This window comes from Nymphalis io, chromosome 27 (genome assembly GCF_905147045.1).
Source record: "Nymphalis io chromosome 27, ilAglIoxx1.1, whole genome shotgun sequence".
NCBI lineage: Eukaryota > Metazoa > Arthropoda > Insecta > Lepidoptera > Nymphalidae > Nymphalis > Nymphalis io.
This window is the reverse complement of record NC_065914.1, coordinates 4,304,826-4,329,142: the sequence shown is the minus strand read 5'-3', so window position 1 is coordinate 4,329,142 and position 24,317 is coordinate 4,304,826. Positions and strand designations below refer to the sequence as shown.

General features: G+C 36.1%; 1 protein-coding gene across 9 annotated transcripts in view; it reads right to left on the bottom strand.

The window, feature by feature from the left end:
* LOC126778784 (mitogen-activated protein kinase-binding protein 1) overlaps nt 1–24,317 on the bottom strand; it is a 122,243-nt gene that overhangs the window by 36,249 nt on the left and 61,677 nt on the right. For all 9 annotated transcript variants that reach the window (XM_050502437.1, XM_050502438.1, XM_050502439.1 and 6 more), the window contains exons 3-5: nt 8,567–8,658; nt 1,448–1,607; nt 799–867 (exon numbers count right to left, since the gene is read on the bottom strand). In XM_050502437.1, coding sequence (XP_050358394.1) covers nt 799–867; nt 1,448–1,607; nt 8,567–8,658 — 321 coding nt within the window. The remainder of the gene's footprint in view (nt 1–798; nt 868–1,447; nt 1,608–8,566; nt 8,659–24,317) is intronic.

Genomic DNA, 24,317 nt, shown 5'->3' with positions numbered 1-24,317 from the left:
TAAGATGAATTATAAACACAAATTTAGCACATGAAAATTCAGTGGTGCTTGCCCGGGTTTGAGCCCACGATCATCGGTCAAGATTCCCCGCGTTCTAACCATTGGGCCATTTCGGCTTCACAATGTGTACTAACATAATATACTTGAGTTGATATTAGTCATAGTTATATTGATATATATTAGATCATTGCTAGACTTGAGTTAGCGTAGATAAATAGTCAGGTAGTATTAGGGCTATGTCAGATTGTGGTATGGCCAAGATATACAACCATAATAGACTTTCAATTTAAAAAAAATCTATCGACATCCAAATTAACGGCCTAACGTTGTTTAGCGACTTATTAGTATTATTTTTTTGTAGAGTAGGAAGGCGGACGAGCATATGTGCCACCAGATGGTAAGTGATCACCAACGCTCTTAGACATTGGCATTGTAAGAAATGTTAACCATCGCTTACATAGCCAATGCGCCACCAACCTCGGGAACTAAGATTTTATGTCCCTTGTGCCTGTAATTACACTGGCTCACTCACCCTTCAAACCGAAACACAACAATATCAACTACTGCTGTTTTGCGGTAGAATATCTGATGAGTGGGTGGTACCTACCCAGACGAGCTTGCACAAATCCCTACCACCAGTTAAATGCTGTCTTCTTCTTTCGAATGTCAAATCAATAATGTCAGAAAGAGAGAAAACTGTGTTTAACAGCCCAGTCACTAGCGACGTTTATAAGTCTGAACAATACCGTCGTTGCCGAGAATAGATATATGTGTGTATGGTATAAAAGTAATCCTTACCACACAGTTGACTCCGTGCGTGTGCCCCGGGAACTCTGCGATCTGTACCGCACCTGACGCGGTAGGATCCTGAAATCGACACGAAAAGCGTAGAGTTAGTATTCGTTGTTTCTTCTACTCGTCACTAGATGGCGCTAATCATACTATATTAATCAATTCTCGAGGTATAATAATAATAATATCCTGGGACATTTTTCACACACGGCCATCTGATCCCAAATTAAGCTTGTACAAAGCTTGTGCTATGGAAACCAGACAACTGTTATACTACATATACTACTTTTCTTTTGTAAATACATACTTATATAGATAATTACACCGAGACTCAGGACAAATATACATGTTCATGCACACAAATGTCTGTCCTGGGTGGGAATCGAACCCACAACCTTCGGCGTGAAAGGCAAGTGTTCTACCAACCACGCCAACCGGCTCGTCATGTATGTCAATACATAATTATTTTAATATAATATTTTATACTATATGTGGATATTATGTTCCGTTATTGAAAAGGTATTTTTTCACGAAACCATAATTAATACTATAAATCGTCAATTTCGTTTTTTTTTAAACAGTTTAGTTAATTATATATTCTTTGTTAGAGATCATTAATAAATAAATAATTATATTTGTTATTTAATGAAATCACCTGTAAGTCCCAGACCCGCACGGCCGGCGCGTGTCCACACTCGCCCGTCGCCAGGTACCGTCCGTCGGGCGAGAACGCGACGCACGTCACGCTCTTCCGTGACGCGTTCAACACATGCGACTGACGATTCTTTCGAACGTTGTAAAGGACCACCGTACATCTGAAAATTAATATCAAAATATAAAAGATATAAAGTGAATCATTATTTAACGAATCGTTATTGTACATCAGTGTAACCGATCGTTTTTGAGTAACGATTCGTCATCGTTTCCGTACGTCAACATACAACTTCGAAACTTTGCAAACTTTTTTATAGCAATGCATTTAAATTACGCCTCGTAGACAATTCTACCATTCGTAAGGAAATTGAATCGTTTGTTGAACATAAATAGTAACCGGATAAAAAATAAATATGAATAATTTATAATACATATTTTTTTTTAATTTATCCTAATTTCAACATTAACATTACGATTGTATCCGATTCATATTAAATTTACATAGCAACTTGATAACTATATAATTAAAATATAAAGTATTAGATTATATGTCATTCTTCATCCGTTACCGGAACAGCCTGTGAATGTCCCACTGCTGAGCTAAAGGCCTCCTCTCCCTTATGAGGAGAAGGTTTGGAGCTTATTCCACCACGCTGCTCCAGTTCGGGTTGGCGGAATACAAATGTGGCAGAATTTCAGTGAAATTGTACATATGCAGGTTTCCTCACGATGTTTTCCTTCACCGTAAAGCACGAGATGAATTATAATCACAAATTAAGCGCATGAAAATTCAGTGGTGCTTGCCCGGGTTCGAACCTTACGATCATCGGTTAAGATTCACGCGTTCTTACCACTCGGCCATTTCGGCTTTTCTTTTCTTCATACCTATTTAAAAAAAAAAAACCTCATCGCTAACGACAAATATCATCGGTTCGTTGTATTTAATTGTAAGCGCACGAACTTCGAAGTCAGGGCCGGTAACTCGTATATATAAATTCTATAGTAAATACATTAGGTGTTACGTTAAAGCATTTATAGTTAAAAGAACAGTACGGACATGCCATCAATCCGTGAGAAAGGCCGCGTCTAAGCATTCGTCATACATACGAATAAGCTCGACGTTCTGTTTGTACGGTCACGAGCGAAGCGATAAGCTGTAGCGATAGCGGGTATTGAATAAACAAATATACTCCATGTATTTATTCTATATAGAAATTGAGAACTGGAGATCGAGCTAAGTGGAGTGACATTGGAGAGGCCTATGAGCAGTTCAGTTAAGCTTCATGAATGTCTTTTTTTTTAACGCTGCAAAACCGCATTACATGTTTTCCCCGCGAGAACAATGGGTATGTGGGGATCGCCGGTGTCCAAGGCACCGAGTGCACCCCAAGCATCGGAATACCCACTAAAAAACCAGCGGTACCCTTTGCGTCTTAACGAGAAGCGCCACGGGATCGCTTGCGCATGCTACCTCTGACGCTCTGACTTATACCTTATGTCCTATCTTAAGGTTCAAGTTAGTTTCATACCAAATTTCAACCAAATTTATTTTTGCATATAATGTTAGTATGGGTAGATAACCCGCTCGTCTCCTTACAGGGAACTTAGCCCAACGACGTGGCTTAACCATTACGCGTCCCGTGTAAATCAAAGCCCATTGTCAACTCAACTGACGTGACTCTCTAGGTCACTTAGTATGTACCCCATGTTCTATGAGACTGGAGAGTGGGAGATACAGTGGTTTGTGCTTTAACCTTTATGATGCATTGCTATTTGTACGTATTGAGGTAAATTTTGCACAAATTTAACATTACAACGTGATATGACGTCACGGGCTTCGTGCGTCTGGTCTGAATAGCAATACTCGTACAGTATTGATGTGGTCCGGTTAGAAGGATGAGCCAGTGGAACTCCAGTCACAAGGTATATGACAACTTAGTTCCCAATATTAGTGGCGCATTGGCGATGTAAGGAATGGTTAATATTTCTAACGGCTACAATGTCTGTGGGTGATGGTGACCACTTACCATCAAGCGGTCCATTTGCACGTCCGCCTACCTATATTTAAAAAAAAAGACTAAAATCGTCAACTTTTAATAGTTCTCTGGGAAAGATTAAGTTGCTTAGCTCAAAGCCCTACCACAAAGTATACGATGTATCTCTTTCTGACATCATTGATTTCACATTTGAGAGAAGACTTAATTACTTTGTAAATCAGCCTCTAAACAATATTAGAATCATATAAGGTCATAAAAACAAAAACAATTCTACAACATATAACGTAGGAGATAGTCCTGCTGTGCATCATCCCGGTATCGAAGTTACGTCACGTAAATTGTCATGGTTTATGGTTTTCGGAACAGGAAGTCGGGGGCTATGAACTGTAGTGGTTTTTTTTTGAACCCGTTATTATCGTTGACATTGTTTTTATTACTGTTATATAAATGTCTCAACAAATTACGTTATTTTATTTTTTTTAATTTTTTTATGGAATAGGAAGGTGGACGAGCATATGGGCCACCTGATGGTAAGTGGTCACCAAACGCCCTTAGACATTGGCATTGTAAGAAATGTCAACCATCGCTTATAGCCAATGCGCCACCAACCTTGGGAACTAAGATTTTATGTCCCTTGTGCCTGTAATTACGCTGGCTCACTCACCCTTCAAACCGGAACACAACAATATCAAGTATTGCTGTTTTGCGGTAGAATATCTGATGAGTGGGTGGTACCTACCCGGACGAGCTTGCACAAAGCCCTACCACCAGTATATAAACATATAGTAAGATTAAATTTAACATTCAACGCTTAATCAAATCATGCAATAAGCATGTTATATACCTTTTTTAAGTACACATTTCTCAATCGAGCCATACAACCGGAATGTTGGTTCTATCGAAAAATAAAGGCAAGAAACTCTTTTAGCAGTTATTATTTTTTTCAATTTAATACTTTTAGTAACGAAGCTATAATTATTTAAATACACCAGTAAACTGAGCTTATTATATGAGTCTACTTTCATCTACTTAATAAAATTTTAAGCTGGCTGGAATACAAGAAGAAATTCTGCACATAAATCTTTTATAGAACCGTTGGTGAACTCTAAGAAAAGATTTATCAAAATTCATGTTTTAAAGGGATTAAATGCGGGATGATTTCTTTATGGAAAATCATTAAGATTAATATTGTGATTTTTTTTAACAGGGGATAAAATACAATACAATAATATGCTACACTGTGACTGCCTCGTTGGTCTAGTGCCTTGATGCAAGGCCGCAGACCCGGGGGTCCTGGGTTCAATTCCCAGGTCGGGCCAGTAAAAAGTTATTGGATTTTTCTATCAGAAAATTCTCAGTAGCAGCCCGGAGTCTGGAAGTTGGAAGTGTGTACACTCCCATGCCTCGGAAAGCATGTAAAGCCGTTAGTCCTGCGCCTGAACTCTTTCCGGTTATGTCGGATTGCCGTCCCATCGAATTATGAAAGTTAGGGAATAGAGAGTGCCTGCGTTTACGCACACACTTGTGCACTATAATATCTCTTGCGCAGTTGGCTAATCTCCCTTGAGATTGGCCGCCGTGGCCGAAATCGGTGTGGAGGACATTATTACACTATTATAAAAAGAAAAGACTCAAGTTTCAAAATATCAATTAATTATTGCAAATATAATTTGTTGATGGAAAAAAAACCACTAAGTTCCTTTTGGCGGTTTTTCTCATTTATCTCCTGTTATATTTCCAATTATAATTTGTAACATTATGGCGACGTCACTTCGTATACATGCGCGTGTGCCTTTTATGGGGACAGTAAAAGAAAATCTATTATGAAATACATACACAGACAAACACTACGACTCCTGGGGGGAGGATTAAGCTATCTACGAAGACCCGTCGCGCCACACGCCTTTCTAGCTACGTCATATATTTTCCATATAAACAAACACCGAACTTCCATTTCAAAGTTTAAAATATGATTATTGATGTAGGGGTGTGCCGACCGCACCCGACGGCCGCACCCACACCGACATCGTTCTTCCTCTATCTAATATTGTAAAAATTTTTATGGATGAGTATTTTTTTATGCTATAAATTATTTTTACCATGACACGTATGGTAAATAAACAACTTATAAATTAAAATTACTATGTTTTTTCACAAAGCACGGTTGGAAAGGATTCGAACACGGGACTTCTGATATTCAATGCACTAGAGTTAGAACAACGAGAAGATTACTATTGACATAAGTATGTTTAATATTTTTACGAAAAATTAGCAGTTATTTAAACGTTTTGATTCACGTACTACTCTCTAGTTTTTTTTTATATATATTCCGGGAAACCAAAAGACTCCACTCCACCTGATGGTAAGTGGTAGTCGAGTCCAAACGCGACGACGGCTAGTACAGTCGAGAATGTTCTGCACTAGCCGCCCCCTACTAGTTAGCGTTCGATTTCTATATTTCTATTTTATCAAAATCTGTTTAGCGTGATGACAATAAAAAGGACATACAGAAATAATTTCGCATGAAGTATTAGTATGGATAAGCCGAGATGGCCTAGTGGTTAGAACGCGTGATTCTTAACCGACGATCGTGGGTTCAAGCCCGGGAAAGCACCACTGAATTTTCATGTGCTTAATTTGTGATTATAATTCATCTCGTGCTTGACGGTGAAGGAAAACATCGTGAGGAAACCTGCACGAGTCTAATTTCATTAAAATTATGCCACATGTGTATTCTACAAACGGGGACTCCAATGCGGGAGCAGAGTGGTGGAATAAGCTCCAAACTGTCACCTCAAAAGGGAGAGGAGGCCTTAGCCTAGCAGTGGGACATTCACAGGCTGTTACTACTATGGATTATTGAATACGTGTTCTCGAATCGTCCAAGCTCTGTCCAACTCGACCGACTGTGTGGCTCATGAAAATTCTCCGTTCGCACGTACATATCTTAGCATAAACTTAAGGCGACGGATGTGTGACGTACAGACATACCACATAATTGGTAGTGTTATATCATTATTATTCGAAATGGTCATCGACCGCGGACGAATCTCTCTATTATGTAGTCAGGTCGATTTCTTACTATCGATAATATAAACAAGACACTGTACTAGTTTATCGCACAGACACACACGCACGCACGCACGCACGCACGCACGCACGCACACACGTACGAACACAAGCACTCTCGCACACAACCACAAAACTTAATGTTTTTTTATAGAATGTCAAATGGGAGGAAGGCTCTGCATTGCTGGTTACTGGAATGCGGGTCATAATAGACGCTAAGGTCTCGATAACGATTGCTGATTGAAATTAAATACCTTTTAAGCTATTTCACTTACGGACCGAACACTATTACATTTTTATACGGCTTCGCACGGGTGCTTTAAGGGTCTACAATAAAACATTTATATCGTAGTATGTACATTAACTCTGTTTCGACTGTTTAACATGTAACGGCATGTTTTTGTCCAACATCTTCAACAATCACCATAATATCTCAGCTGATTTAAACAAAATCTTCCTCATGCATCGCTCCGTCCAACAGTGAAGACCGTATGAAAATTCGTTTACATCATACAGACAGACGGAGACTTGACGGGAGGGCTTTATTTTATAATATTTAGTGAAGTGATGACAGGCACAGGGGCCATAACATCTTAGTTCCCAAGGTAAGTGGCACATTGGCATTGACCACTTACCATCAGGTGGCCCGCCTATCACTCCGCTCTTACATGTCCAATGAGCCATCAAATTCGAGAACTAAGATGTTATGTCCCTTGTACCAGCTCACTCGCCCTTCAAATCGGAACGTAACAATATACGGCCGTGGAATATATTATCAATAGTACAAACTCAAATTGTTAATATATAAGTATTTTCTCATAGTTAACTAGTCTCCGTTGAAAACGGCTTTGGTGGTTAAATCGGTCAGGAGCGAAGTGCTCTATTAAAATTATAGTGTAACGTTTTGACCTATATCTCGACCGCATTTATAAAGAGGTTAAAATAATTTGCTGAAAATTCAAATTAGCTTTGCAATTTTAAGGCCTCTCCGTTCGTGGGCGTAGGAAGGGTACGGGATGAAAAGCCCCCACCCCAATCTCCCGCTTGGTATAAATAAAGATCATTTACAAATCAAAGGCAAATTAGTTCAACTGAGTTTCATCGGGGTTAAGAAACCGGGGGTAGTTACGTCTGACGTATACGTCTGTATTTGTTTAATTTATACAAAGAAATATAGATCTTAAGCCTAACAACATACAATAATTTCGATCTCCTTCACCTTATAAATAAAAAAAAACGAATATAGACATTTTACATGAAAAAGTAATTTCATGCCATATTAAAATATTCCAATAAAACATTGATTAAACATACAGCGAGAGAGCCAAATCGAAGGGAAGGCCCCTTCGATTTGGTTCGTCCACACTATTAAATCACGCCACGATTTCGTTACAAAAAAAAACATATAAGGAATAATTTCTAAACAAAATATATTAATTCGCAAAAGATCCCGGCTTTATATTAACAATTCGAGGTCACGTCGACTAAATATCCACCCCACGGGCGCTAGAATACACCAAGAATTTATCGAGGTGAATAGTTTCATCGTGTCGTTAGCAAATATGAAGTTAATATAACTTGCTCTTGTGAATATATATTCGTTATTGAGGTCATACCGAGAACACAGAAGAGCTCACTGGAGATATTTTGCAAGTCTTATAAACATTATACACACTCGCCATTACAAACTCGTTAAAATCAAAAGCTATTATAATGGAGTATCGTATTAAAATTATTATTTGTAATTTACATGTATTTATGATAATTGCCTTTATAATGACGAGTGTGATCGCTGTACTGAAAATATATATGTCGCATATTCAGTCGACACACAAGCGACATCTCTAGAAGGAAAACATCGACGAGATCAACCGAGCACGAGATGAATTATAAACACATATTAAGCAAAAAAAATATGTTTCAACAAACAATATTCGCTTAAGATATACACGTTCTTAGAACTAAATCACCTTGGCTGATCTATGTTTTTAAAGCGTACAAAAAAAAATCTTTCCAAAAGCACACGATTGTTTTGTGTTAAATAAAATACTCACCCTGCGGGATAAGCGACCACTTCAGTGTTCGGATCACAGTCGAGCGCCGCGTTACTGCTAACAGTCAAACCGAAAACTGTTTCCAATTTAATCTGTGGACAATGAAAATATGACATTAATAATCTTCATCAAATCAGGACACGTTTATATACACACCGTATTCAAATCGAAAAAGCATTACATATAAACAAACCTTAGATTTACATATTCCATGCGATTTGCTAATAGCTCTGCTGTATGCACTACAAACAATTCTTTGGTAATATATCTTTATCCTTACTTTAATAAGGGAAATTGGCTTTCGCCTTAGAGAGAGGGGATTTGACAGTCGCTCCTGGTCCCACTTGGCACAAAGGTTGTCCATTGCCATACAGCGCGCAAATGCGGCCTGCGTTATGGGCAGCTTTGCGTCGGGTGAGAATCGGGAGGTACTATTTTAAATTTGACTAATAAAAATTAATAATGTAAATTTAATAAAAATAATAATAATGGTCATTAAAGACAATTATTACAAGCTTTTATATAAAATATATTATTGTAATAGTTATTAAGTATTCTTGACATAGATATAGTAAATATTAATATGATCTATAATTAAAACATTAAACCAAAATATAACAAACATAAATTTTATAATATGATGTATTATACTTTAGAATATATCTTTATTTATAATATAACACTATTCCACTTAACTACTTATATAAACTTATATTTACTTTCAAATTTCTGATAGCAATTTCACCGATATTCAAAAAGCAATGTTTTCGCAATGAGTCCCATAGATAATTCAAGATTTCGACCAATGGTATCGCGTCATTTCGATGACAAATCGTTTATTTGTCGTTACTCCTATGGTTGGACATAGATATGAATCAGTAATAATAATGGTGCCGCCTGAACTCCCATGACGTACGTAAATCGTTTGACAAACAGGGACGAAAAAAGGTATAGAATTGTTTTATGTTTATCTATTTATACATCTAAAATAAATACTTACAATTAAAAACTATTACTATTTACAAGTACACAATCATTTTTTAAATATATAACCCACATATTTGAATACGTACATAAGGTAATTTCTGTAAATATGTGATAACGAATAGATAACACATTTTCTACGCTAAAAACCGTAAAACAAAGGTAAACATTTCAAATTAGACGTACATAGAGGTCCGAGGTCACGTACCGTTCAAATATCCTAAAAAACCTTCAAGTTGATACGCGTTCACATTAAAAACATTTGTATATTCTAATCGTCAAGAATTTTACTAGAAACCGAGATGGCGGAATAGTTGGAACACGTGAATTTTAACTGAAGATAGCGGTTCTATCGCAATTCTTAAGAATCACTGAGTATTTTTTTGGTAAGTGGTCACCAACGCCCATAGACATTGGCATTGTAAGAAATGTTAACCATCGCTTACATCACCAATGCGCCACCAACCTTGGGTACTAAGATTTTATGTCCCTTGTGCCTGTAATTACACTCGCTCACTCACCCTTCAAACCGGAACACAACAATACCAAGTACTGCTGTTTTGCGGTAGAATATCTGATGAGTGGGTGGTACCTACCCAGACGGGCTTGCACAAAGCCCTACCACCAGTATATATTATAGTTCACAAGTGTTTGCTCAAACACTGATGCACTCTCGATTCCCTCGCTCTCAAGTCCGATACGACCAGAAAGAGTTCAGTCGCAGGACCGACAGTTTAAAGTGCTTTCAGAGGCACGGAGTCTACTTATGAGTAAATAGTATATAACGAGACAAAAATAGAAACAAAAACCTTCCCGCTATTCATAAACGAAAAGCGTTAAGAAATTCACCCAAGTGTGAATTAGGAACAATGATAACAGCTCACATCTCTTCCAAGGACGACTGGTCGGATCTTGGATCGTGTTTCGCCCTCGTGTACAGTAGGGCTATTCGGTATTCTGCTCGTATCTCACAGAAAACTGTCGTGAAATATCAGAAAGTGATATGCGACTTTGATCATAATAATCATAACATTTCAAGAATACACGCATCAAAATAGTATATCACTTTAAGTCGGTTGTTATGTAGATAACATATCATGTTTGAGTAATGAAGTGAGTTCTAATAGAATAGCACTGCTGGCATCGTTTTTAATTTCATAACCAATTCTCATGATGATGTATATGTTCGAATGTTTTCAGAAGTTTTGATGTGGAACTTGGGTATGCCTCGGGAGAAGACTGATGAAGTAAGGGGAAATAAAACATATATATATTTTATTTTGAGTTCCCTTACTCAACGTTTTTATTTATTTTACTCCATAATGATTTTTTGGATTTCTTTAACATATATAGCGGCAGATATATAGATATATTCTGTTTGTAATTCATCTCGTGCTTTTCGGTGAAGGAAAACATCGTGAGGAAACCTGCATGTGTCTAATTTCATCGAAATTCTGCCACATGTGTATTCCACCAACCCGCATTGGAGCCGCGTGGTGGAATAAGCTCCAAACCTTCTCCTCAAAAAGGGAGAGGAGGCCTTAGCCCAGCAGTGGGACATTTACAGGCTGTTACTTACTTACTTACTTTTATATAGCGGCAATATACTAGAATCAATAGTTAATCGATATGACGTATATAGGCGTATACTGTTTCAGAAAGTAGTAATTTTAAGCTATTACAATAACCATCTATTTCGATATTGCGAATGTTTAGATATACACTGCCTTCTCTCTTTCTGTCATTATTAATTTCACATTAGAAAGAAGAAGACACGGCATAGAATCTAAACATCCCCTAAATAACAATTATAAGTAAAACCGAATATTACCAGTTATTTTTATATAAAGTGAATTCAAACGTATAGTATGGTATTTTATACAAGACGAAAGGTCGGCATATGTCTGTAGATCATCCTACACCTAAAATGTATTTATTTATAATAACGTATAAGGTTTGTGGAGCAGTAGAATGCGATAATTTCCGCAGTAAACCATATAAATAACATCCTCTCGATTCACTCGTGACATAGACAATAATTAATTGAGCTTTGGTGATATACATAGACCAAAATGGCGTCGCAGAATGTTACCAGAGATCAATATTGTCACTAAGTTTAGAATTTTCCTTTGTTCCCGTTTTACCTCAGTGTTATATATAATATTATATATGTATTGTATCTATGTAGCTTTAAAGGCGCACGATATAAAATATATATAAATAACATTTAACAACACAAAGCCATTAAAAAAAACGATTATCTAGTATGTGAACAACAAGCTCAATCAAAACAGGTCGTAAGTACATAAAACCGGAAATGCCCAGTTACGCTAACAAGGGAACCGGTTATTTCCGATTTAATATGCATTCACTTTTAAAGACCTTGTAAGGATGTTCGTCCTTGCCATAAACACGCACTTGACAAGGACATTATTCCGTTTAAGTATCATGACGGCGCACGTGTTACTTGTTTCAATTAAGAAGCTGTAAATATATAATATATTTTTAATAGTTTAATTTTGATGCACATAAAATTCAAAGGCCCGCAGCGTCTGTCTGTGTGAATGCGATAAACTCAAAATAATACTAATACGGTTTTAATCCCGGCCTCACAGGAGGCACCCTTAGGACGCCCGTCTCTCTTGAGCCCAGTGTGGCTCCCAACATCCGGCTTAGTTCAACTCGCCCATCCCGCCCGGTGACGCTGTAGAGGCCAGTAAGGCCAACAGTACTAGACATTCCGAAAAAAAAAGGTTTTAATTACTCCATAGTGTTTGATGGGGAACGTTGAGGTGCAAAAATGTTTTAAGATTTTGTGAGAATTGGCTGAAATATGACTATAAATTATGAAGACGTCGGACAAAACCACCCGGGAACTTACTGACGTGACGAATGGCCACCGTAGCCGCATCAGCTCTATGAAAATATCATTATGATGACCACGATAAAATTTCCACTAAAAATGTAACAACATGAAATGTTAGCTACTCGAAGTTCGACAAATTTTACTATTAGAAATGAGAAATAATTAATTCATAAACCGTGTAATTATTTACCGAGCATTACGAGCCGATAATTACGCATACAATTTAAATTATTTGCATGAAAAAAAAAACTCATTAATATTCAGATATTGTATAACACAAGAAATAATCATATAAATAGGGTTCCGTTGACCTTTTCGAATTAATCCGTGCTGGTGGGTGTGAACCTCGTCACCACCATCATATAGACACCATAGAACTGGTCACACATTCTACCGCCGAACAGTAATGCTTAGTATTGTTGTATTCCGTGTTGAAGGATGATTGACAGAGTGTGACCACAGGCAAGGTTAGTGGCGCATTGGCGATGTAAGGATGTAACATTTGTAACGCGTTCTTTATAAAAAAAAGTATATTTTTATTTTAGAAATAATTATTTGAAATTGTGGTTTTAATTATTTTAGATATATATATATATATATATAATGATTTTAATTATTTTAAATTGTATTTTTGACTTTCATTCGTGTCTGAGAAATAAAACGTTATACATCGAGCTCATTTCTTTATTCTTAAATAGTACAATTTCTTACAGCGCCCATAAAATTAGGGCATTGGTCACCACTACCGACAATTAAAAAAAAAAAGAAAGAAAAAAAGGAGTTTGTTGCCCAGCAGTGGGATTATTATTCGACTTAATAGCCAAAATTACTTAGATACACACATTGCAAGCTCGATAACTTCAATCGCCAATAAAATTTCACTAAACACAAAAAAAACTTAATATACGGAACCGATGCATTAAAAACTAAACACGTAACATTTTTAAATGAATAATTACACTATAGTGTTTTTTTTTTAGAGTGAAGGTGAACTTTCGAATTGCGATTAAAATTAATAAACGTAACGGAATCGAATCCGCTTTCACTAGATCTATCGAACCAACGATTCCAATGGACACGAGATGCGTTCCTAAATCGAGTAATAAATATTTGATGTTCAATTAACATTGATTTACAGTCGAATCGCGATAGAAAAAAATACAAAAAATATATTTAAAAAAAAAAAAAAACAAAACACCAGGATGCGTTCTTTAACCGTCAATACATTAATTCATCGACATTTTAATACACAAAAATATAGAAACAAAAAAAAATACAGGCGAGAAAATGGTCCATCATAATGTTATGTTTAACATAGAAGGGACAATGGGACCGCGTTGCCTGTGTAGGAAAAAAGTGCCTAAATTGAATAAAAAAACTAAAAATATTATGTGATAAGTGTTCACCTTCACCTGGATCTAAGACGTTATTTCTTTCGTTATGATAAGGCTCACTCACATCCCCGAAACATGACAACTGATATATGCTTGGTGGCAGAAAACAATATAAGACATTTTAACTGGTGGTAGGGCTTTTTGCAAGCTCGTCTGATCATAATATTAATTAGATCATTAATACAACTTAATTATTTATTTGAGTTAAAACTACTCTAATTTTATAAGTATAAAATAATGAAACAGCCTATAAATGTCCCATTGCTGGCCTAGGCTAGGATCCTATTTCACAACGCTGCTTTAATTGACGAGCCGTTTGGCGTGGTTGGTAGATATTTGCCTTTTCACGCCGAAGGTTGTGGGTTCGATTCCCACCCAGGACAGACATTTGTGTGCATGAACATGTCTGTTTGTCCTGAGTCTGGGTGTAACTTTCTATATAAGTATGTATTTACAAAAGAAAAGTAGTATATGTAGTATATCAGTTGTCTGGTTTCCATAGCACAAGCTTTGTACAAGCTTAATTTGGGATCAGATGGCCGTGTGTGAAAAATGTCCCAGGATTTTATTATTATTATTAATACAAGTTGGATACACGTGGCAGATTTCCATGCACCACATGCAAGTTTCCTCACAACGTTTCCCTTCATCGTCGAGCTCGAGATATATGTTTGCAAAGTATATAATAAAAAATTACATTTATATTTTGTAATCTTCTTGTTGATATTATTTTTGATTATATTATTTTTTTTAAACATAACATTATGATTATTGATTAAAATGAATGTTTATCCGATTGAGATAAAACTTTGGTTAGGCATCCTGCCTACGCGACCAAAACCCTGATAAAGATAAGAAATTTTCTTTTTTTGTGTGTGAATTGGTGATATCAATCTAGACGGGTTTGGACAAAGCCCTACCATTTCTTTGTATTTTTTCTTCATTATTATACTCGTGCGAATGCTACCGGGATTTGTGGTATCAAAATAATATTATCATAGCAAAAGAGAAAGTATAAATAGAAAAACAGAAAAATAAATAATCATATACCGTTTTAGCGCGTGGGCATGTACGTATTTACATCTGTTGAAACTATTCATTTATACATTTCATCACATCGCGACCCGTTCTTGAGCGGACCTTCAGATTTACATAACCTGTATCGCATATTAAATTACATAATTTCACCTAAACACGAATTATACATACCAGTGAAAATATTATCACAAGAGAAACACACATTGCGTTGCACGGTAGATAATAAATGTCTCACTGCTTGGCTAGAACCTCATCTCCCTCTGAGGAGAAGGCGCGGAGCTTACCACCACGCTGCTCTAATACGGGTTGGTGGATACACGTGAGACAGAATTTCAATTATTAATACCGGAGTATAATTATTTTTTTTATATTTCATAATTATAAAATAGCTTAAAGCGCATATTATACATATAATATACGACCTTAACTATACAGGGGATAGGTTGTGTAGTTTAAATTTATAATTGAACAGGTAACTTTCATACCATCCGTGATTATTTTCGCTCCAGTGAAAGCCAGCGCTCCCATTGGTCATTGACACAGAACATGCTGCAGGTAATTACGTCATGAGTGTAATCAACTGCCGAGTTCGAACCGATTACCGCTGTTATGGGATCTGTAGACTATTATTTCTGTATCAAAAAACATGAATGCGATCACTTTGTTTTTACTTTAAAATCATTAGAACGATTTTGGTGTAACATTTAGTGTAACACAACAACAACACAAATAAAATTCAGTCGGGCTTGTCTTGGATTTAACCCAGATCATCGTCTAAGATTCTAAGCATTGCACCATGTCGTAAATTCATATGTTTTGCTCGTTTTCAATTTCGATTCGATTTTAGTCGAATCACGACTACCGTACGAACAGCTTCGAACTAACTTCGTCCTTGCGAAGGTCTGTAACTGTATTTTCACATAATCGAATCGAATTCTATATATAAGTAGCATATAGGTACATAAGAATGCTATTATAAATTCGATACAGAAGCGATGCCCTACGAACGTTTAAGCATACATAATTTCGATAAATTACTCGATCGAATCGATTGTAACAGTACAGTAACAGCCTGTTAATGTCCCACTGCTGGGTTAAGGCCTCATCTCCCTTTTTGAGGAGAAGGCGTGTAGCTTATTCCACCAAGCTGCTCCAATGCGGGTTGGTAGAATACACATGTGGCAGAATTTCAATGAAATTAGACACACGCAGGTTTCCTCACGATGTTTTCCTTCACCGTCAAGCACGAGATGAATTATAAACACAAATTAAGCACATGAAAATTCAGTGGTGCTTGCCCGGGTTTGAAACCACGATCATCGGTTAAGATTCACGCGTTCTGACCACTAGGCCATCTCGGCTTTTTTTTCGACTTTGACCAAATCGAATCGATTGTAACAGAGTTAAATTTAACCCTGTTCTTTGTTGCAATATGATTAAATTATAATATATTTCTTTTCTCTCTCTTTATTATATGCAATTCCAATGGAGAGAGGAGTACAGAGCGATAAACATGTTTAACCTTGAATTGGCAACACATTATTGGTCGACATCTGAATAATCTGCGGTATCGGTTTTGAAATTATTGTTTATTATTGAAGATCATACAGTTATCTTAAAGAAACGATTAAAACGTTCAAATGACACAAAAACTAATTAAGTTTTCACATATTATTCAAATTAAATTAGATTGTAACTAATGTTTACTGGTGGTAGGGCTTTGTGCAAGCTCGTCTGGGTAGGTACCACCCACTCATCAGATATTCTACCGCAAAACAGCAATACTTGATATTGTTGTGTTCCGGTTTGAAGGGTGAGTGAGCCAGTGTAATTACAGGCACAAGGGACATAAAATCTTAGTTCCCAAGGTTGGTGGCGCATTGGATATGTAAGCGATGGTTGACATTTCTTACAATGCCAATGTCTAAGAGCGTTGGTGACCACTTACCATCAGGTGGCCCATATGCTCGTCCGCCTTCCTATTCTATAAAAAAAAAAAATGTAAACAAGTAAATATATAAACTTAAAAACGAATGTCGACGGAAGTATTATCGGAAATTTGGAAATAAAAGTGGCCAGAAGTAGTTAAGTGGAATAGTGTTGTATTGCTAGTAAATATATATTAATCAAGAACTGTTTGTAGTACATAATACAGCAGGGCTGTTAGCGGATCGCGTGGAATATGTAAATGTATCATTTGTTTATCTTTGCTTATCCTGCTATTGGAATAGAGTTTAGAATTGTAAATAGAGGAGAGATTGCACGTCTACACGCATATAATCAAGTAACTATGCAAAAACATAACTTTATTTTTGTTATATACATATATAGTATATAAATATATATTTTTTTAATGTTTTAATAGCTTTCCTGTTTTTGTAAATTTAAGTTTCAATTATTATATAATTGAATTCCGCGGTGCTTATGTATGAACTAGTTTTAAGCGGAAACTTGTTTTTTTTTATGGACAATTTAATTAACATTTTAATATATATATACATTTTATATTCACAGTATTTTTTTAATAACAAAATACAACCGATTATGGCCTAAAATCCATAATTAACTAATTTGAATTACTCCATTCTGATGAAAGATCTTTTTACAGTACAGTAGCAGCCTGTGAATGTCTCACTGCTGGGCTAAGGCCTCATGTCCTTTTTTTTTTGAGAAGAAGGTTTGGAGCTTATTCGACCACGCTGCTCCAATGCGAATATTTATATTAAATTTTGTAATTAATTATTTATTTTTAAAACTAACGTATAATATACAAACGTTTATGAAGAAAAAATCGCATTTCAAATAACTAAAATCAGACAACAGATAGACACTTAAAAATCCTGCAACAATCGATCATTCGATAGTTCCAAGTATTGCTTATTATCGTGTATTCTAAAGCGTATTGTATTTTGTATTCTAACGGTGTCACAATTGTTATTCAAACGAGATGAACGTAACGAACTATAGACAACACACGCTTAAATATTATGCATTGCAAATTAATATGTACATGAAATTATTGAAGACTAATTTACGACTGCGGTGTCGCCCGCGTGTTAAGAAGGGATAGCTGTTTGGTATAAAAAATGTAGCCAATGTCCTTCTTTAGAGTTGAAGCTTGCTTCATACCGAATATCATCAAAATCGGTTCAGTGATTTGAAAGTGTAACAAGACAGACAGAGTTGCTTTCGCATTTATAATATTAGTAGATATAGCTGTTCGAAAATCAAAATGTACCAACGGTTCGGAATCTGGATTCTACCAAGTCTTCAAATTTTCAGTGTCCGGAATTTGGAAGGCAAATAAAACCAATGGTCCTGCGCCTGAAATCTTTACGAACGAGTCCAACCTGTCGTATATTATTATTATTATAACAATAAAATAGCAACGAACTATATACCTAGTATACGCGCCACGCACACACAAAAGAGCGGCGGCGGATGACATGACGTCATAAGAGAGCGTCATGCCGGTTACCGTCACGGCATACGAGTCGGTCTTACCCCTACAGGGTGAAAATAGATATTTCACAAAAAAAAAACAATGAAAATAACAGTAAATCATTTCATATAAACCTGAAAGCCCTAACACAATAAGCATATCACAAATTCCTATAACGCTGCTGTCCGGAATGTGGTTAAGGCGTGTGGGTGGTAGGTTGGTGGGTGTGTTTATCATCAATTGACCGCAACCTGCTATTGTATCACTATTATCTAAGGTAGAATTGATTCGTAGTAGAGTTTACATGTTCAAAGTTAAAATATTAAGAGTTTTGAAGATGTACCAATCACTGATGTTTTATATGCTTAATTTGTTTTCATAATGCATCTCGTGGTAGGTGAACGAAAACCTCGTGAGAGAAGGTTCCCTACGTGTGGCGAAAGAAAATCTGCCGCTATGGAACAGCCTGGTTCAATAAGCTCCAAGGCCGTACACTAACAGGCTGTTACGGCACTGTACTTTACTAATTTTGTAATTAAAATATCAATATACCACTACGTTTTAAATCAAAACTCAACAACACAATACGACTATAAATCTAGAAGGAAATATATACATATATAGTTTTGTAAGTGAAATAATAATATACTATAATTCAAGGGTCTTAAGCATCACTGAATTTTCATGTGCTTAATTTGTGATTATAATTCATCTCGTGCTTTACGGTGAAGGAAAACATCGTCGGGAAACCTGCATGTGTCTAATTTCACTGAAATTCTGCCACATGTGTATTCCACTAACCCGCATTGGAGCAGCGTGGTGGAATAAGCTCCAAACATTCTCCTCAAAATGAGGAGAGGAGGCCTTTAGTCCAGCAGCGGGACATTCACAGGCTGTTACAAGGGTCTTTCAAGCACTGTGATGCTGTGGTTTATGTACGTGTGACTAACAAATACGTGTGTTGTATATTGTGTACGCACACGCAGTGCTTAAAATTGGCCTTACGCGGTATGGCATACGTCACAACTACTTCAAAACTTTATTTTCTAACTAACATTTACTGGTGGTAGGGCTTTGTGCAAGCTCGTCTGGGTAGGTACCACCCACTCATCAGATATTCTACCGCAAAACAGCAGTACTTGATATTGTTGTGTTCCGGTTTGAAGGGTGAGTGAGCCAGTGTAATTACAGGCACAAGGGACATAAAATCTTAGTTCCCAAGGTTGGTGGCGCATTGGATATGTAAGCGATGGTTGACATTTCTTACAATGCCAATGTCTAAGAGCGTTGGTGACCACTTACCATCAGGTGGCCCATATGCTCGTCCGCTTTCCTATTCTATAATAACACTAAATTATATTGTTAACAACGCCAAAAATGCGTGCAAGATTTCAGATCAATCGGTTAGGTCGGAACTGGTTGAAATTCCGTTGCGATATTTGACCTACACATACTAACATAAATTTAATACAAATCAAATATTTTAAAGCAATTTATTCAACCATCCAACAGATGTTGTAACAATAAACTATCGTGATGTGAGAGTTCTATCTATATCAAACGGATTAGTTAATTTTAGAAACAAAACTATATACTAATTTTTTTTTATAGAATAGGAAGTTGGACGAGCATATGGGCCACCTGATGGTAAGTGGTCACCAAACGCCCTTAGACATTGGCATTGTAAGAAATGTCAACCATCGCTTATAGCCAATGCGCCACCGACCTTGGGAAATAAGATTTTATGTCCCTTGTGCCTAAAATTACACTGGCTCACTCACCCTTCAAACCGGAACACAACAATATCAAGTATTGCTGTTTTGCGGTAGAATATCTGATGAGTGGGTGGTACCTACCCAGACGAGCTTGCACAAAGCCCTACCACCAGTAAAATTACTTAATTAACTAATGTGCATTTAGGAAAAATATGCACTAAATGTTGAAACCGTTTAACAAAACCCTATGTGTTTACGGAGTAAGGCAAGCTCTAGGCCATCGGCGTATCCTTGACATACTCACTTATCTCCGAAACTATTGAATATTCAATACAGTTACGAAGTGCAACCCACTTTCGTAACTAAAGAAATTCACCAACACATTTAATGTGATCATATTATTATAAAAAAGGTAGGCGTCCTCCAGCCAGGTGGACCGATGACCTTAAGAAAGTGATGGGAACCGACTGGATGCCTAAATCGGAGGACCGGGAGCTTTGGCGCACCATGGGAGAAGCATATGTTCAGAAGTGGACGATGAATGGCTGTTGATTGATTGAGGTAGGCGTACGAACAAATGGGCCATCCGATGATATGACGCCCATAGATATTAGCTCTGTAGAGAATAAGTACAATTCCTTACATCAACAATCCACCACCGACCTTTGAACTATGATGTCCCAATTGCATATAATTTTAATATATATATAATTTGTTTTATGACCTTTATGAATTTTATTTTTTCAATTGACATTAAGAAATTTAAACATTTAAACTGAAATTAGAAAAATAAAACAAAAAATTTAATGTCAAATGGGCGTGATATACCTTATTTATCTTTTTTTTAACTCTGGAAAAACGCGTTTCCTCCACGGGAATAGTGGAAAGGTATATGGGGCTCGTCGGTGTTTAGGGCCCCCCGAACAACGGAATAGCCGCTAAAAAACAAGCGGTACCCTTTCCGTCTGAACGAGGAGCGCCACGGGGTCGCTTGCGCATGCGATCGCTAGTACATTTTTATATAAAAACACATACAAAGTCTAACGAGCTCGCACATAAAGTATATGCATACATATTTTTATATTTCGTAACGAATACAATATTTTTAGTGGTACATAATATTCTTTGTATTATATACCTAAGATTTTATTACAGAGTTAATAGTTTAAATGCAAAGTCTACCATTGCCTGTTCATATTTAATGACCTTCATTGCGTGTACGACCTTCGCTTATCCGACATACGAATATATAAGTAACTCCGCTGCATTAAAATAAAAAAAACTAATAAAATATGCGACAACGAAGACGGTCTATTTTCAGCTACAGATTTCATCTTTTTAACTACTTATGTACGTATTGTAGAATTAAGTGTGTTATACCACCGAGTTAACCAATTCCATTACGCAGCTTCAATGCGGATAAGTAAATTCAAAAATGGATACATATATGGCAGAATTGATCAATAAGAAAAAAAAATTAAGAACATGAAATATTGCCGGGGATATTGCATGAAATATCGAACCCCGCTAACATACAGATTCTAACTCCTGGGCCATCTCGGCATAATGAAATAAAGAACGTTTTCAAAAATGCGAACAAGTTTGAAAAAATAGAAATATAGCGTATATTATGATAATTCCAATTCTTATGTCATTATTTTTAATAACATAACATTTCATAAATAAAGGTTTACTAGTTTTTGTATAAAACCATTAAGTAATAGCAATTGACTTCTTAGAAGCATCAAGGATACTTTATTAATAGTCACGTTACGAACCCGATGTCTAAATTGAAATAATTTATTGTATAATATACCTATATTTATTGAATCTCTACATCATAGACATAACCATCCGTGCCTTTATTCAATTGGTAAATAAATTTGCTTTTTTTTTAAAAAAAACTGTCATAACAAAATTAATGTATATACTACGAGTATATATTCCAATGCCAAGTGAAATAAAGACAAACAAAAATTTTAGACCAACATATTCCATGGTATTATTTACTAAGCTAAGTTTTTGTATATTAAAACGATACACTACAAGCATATCTCGATTATATATTTCACTTAACTACATACGTCCAAAATAATTTTACATAAAAATTCCCGATAACATCTTCACCGACATTCAAAACGCCATTCATATAGGCCTCGGCCAATTATTTCGCGTCAATTCAAGGACGAACTTGTTTATTTAGCATTACTTTAGCATTATCTATTATTATCATTACTCTTCCCGCCGTTAAAAACGGTTATACTATGTGAATACAGCACCGTTACTATATGAGCTTTACTTGTTCAAAATCGCTTCTCTCGACTCCAGCATACGTTTCAAGTGTAATAACTTTTTTTAACCACCGACGTAAAAAGAGGGGTGTTATAAATGTTTTGTGTTTGTGTGTCTGTCTGTGGCATCGCAGCTTCAAAACAAATGTACCGATTTCGATGCTGTTTTTCGGTTTGATACCTGATGTAATTTGAATTATGAATTAAAGTTATGATACTGAATTTATATTAATGTTTAAAAGAGTGACTTTTGAATTTTCATGTGCTTACTTTGTGTTTATAATTCATCTCGTGCTTGACGGTGAAAGAAAACATCGTGAGGAAACCTGCATGTGTCTAATTTCATTGAAATTCTGCCACATGTGTGTTCTACCAACCCGCATTGGAGCAGCGTGGTGGAATAAGCTCCAAACCTTCTCCTCAAAAGGGAGAGGAGGCCTTAGCCCAGCAGTGGAACATTAACAGGCTGTTACTGTTACTACATCGAATAATACAAAGACTATTATATTTTTTTTACACGGCCATCTGATCCCAGATTAAGCAGAGCTTGTACTATGGAAACCAGACAACTGATATTACTACTATATATACTAATTTCCTTTTGTAAATACATACTTATATAGATAATTACACCCAGACTCAGGACAAACAGACATGTTCATGCACACAAATGTCTGTCCTGGGTGGGAATCGAACCCACAACGTGAAAGGCAAGTCAATCTACCAACCACGCCAACCAGCTCAAAACTACTTATGGTCCCCTAAGTTTGACCGCAGGTCTTGATAGGATCAGTCGTAGCTTGCTCGCTTTACTGTTTTATTTTTCTTGTTCTTCTTGATGCTTGTCATTCTGAACTTGTAGAAGTAATTAGTGACGTCAGTTCATTAAATTGAAGATATCGTATATCGCGTTTCGTATCATTTTCGCTAATTTAATTAACACTTTAATTTACTGCTCGATTTTTTGCTGCGCTGCCGAGCCACGAGCACAGCACGGGACGGATCAGATGCTGCGGGATCGTATCGATATAATAATAATAATAATAATAATAATAATAATATAACTTTATTCATAATAGAGATTGAACATAGTAGTTAAATATTACAAATTAATTTCCTAATCTGTATTAAGGAGGAATAGTCCCTTTTTTATGTTTTAAAAAAATATTATGTACAACACGTTTTCTCTTAAAGACTTTCTGTAACAATATTCGTTTCTATAGTTAAATTTCAACAAGAATATGCGTGTGTTTGTGAGAGAGTGTATGTGTGTGCTTCTTTACTTAAACATCTAGGTTAGGTATTTATCTGTTTCGTAACGCATCCTTTGCCGTCCTCCGCTAGTGGTTCGGGTATTCTCCAACACAACCATGATTTGTGATATTTGTGTGCATGAACATGTCTGTTTGTCCTGAGTCTGGGTGTAATTATCTATATAAGTATGTATTTACAAAAGAAAAATAGTATATGTAGTTACATCAGTTGTCTGGTTTCCATACTACAAGCTTTGTCTAAGCTTAACTTGGGATCAGATGGCCGTGTGTGAAAAATGTCCCAGGATATTATTATTATTATTGACCATGACCGGTCATTATTTGCGTAAGTCAGAATTAGACTCGTCGCTTTTGTCTCATCCAGAAACAACCGACACTAGAGCAACCTTGCTGTCGTACAATATAAACCACTCAAGTAGCCTCTTTATATAAACTTTTTAATTACATTCTAAACCTGCAACTGGAAATGGATGGTGAGTTGTAACCAAAATAGCTACACACAAATTAAAACAAAGACAAGCTTGTACGAGATGAAATCTTCCTAATTTTAACAAGTCATAATCCAAGCGAGAATAATAAAAATTCGGAATGAGGTCATAGTTAGGGATGTCGAATATTAAATGATTTAGACAAAAATGAAAAAGCAATATCTTCAAATTTCTAAAACTTACATTATGTATACATAAATAAAATTATATTTATTTTATTCCATTTTTTTTTTGTTTTTTTTTTCAATAACAATTAAAT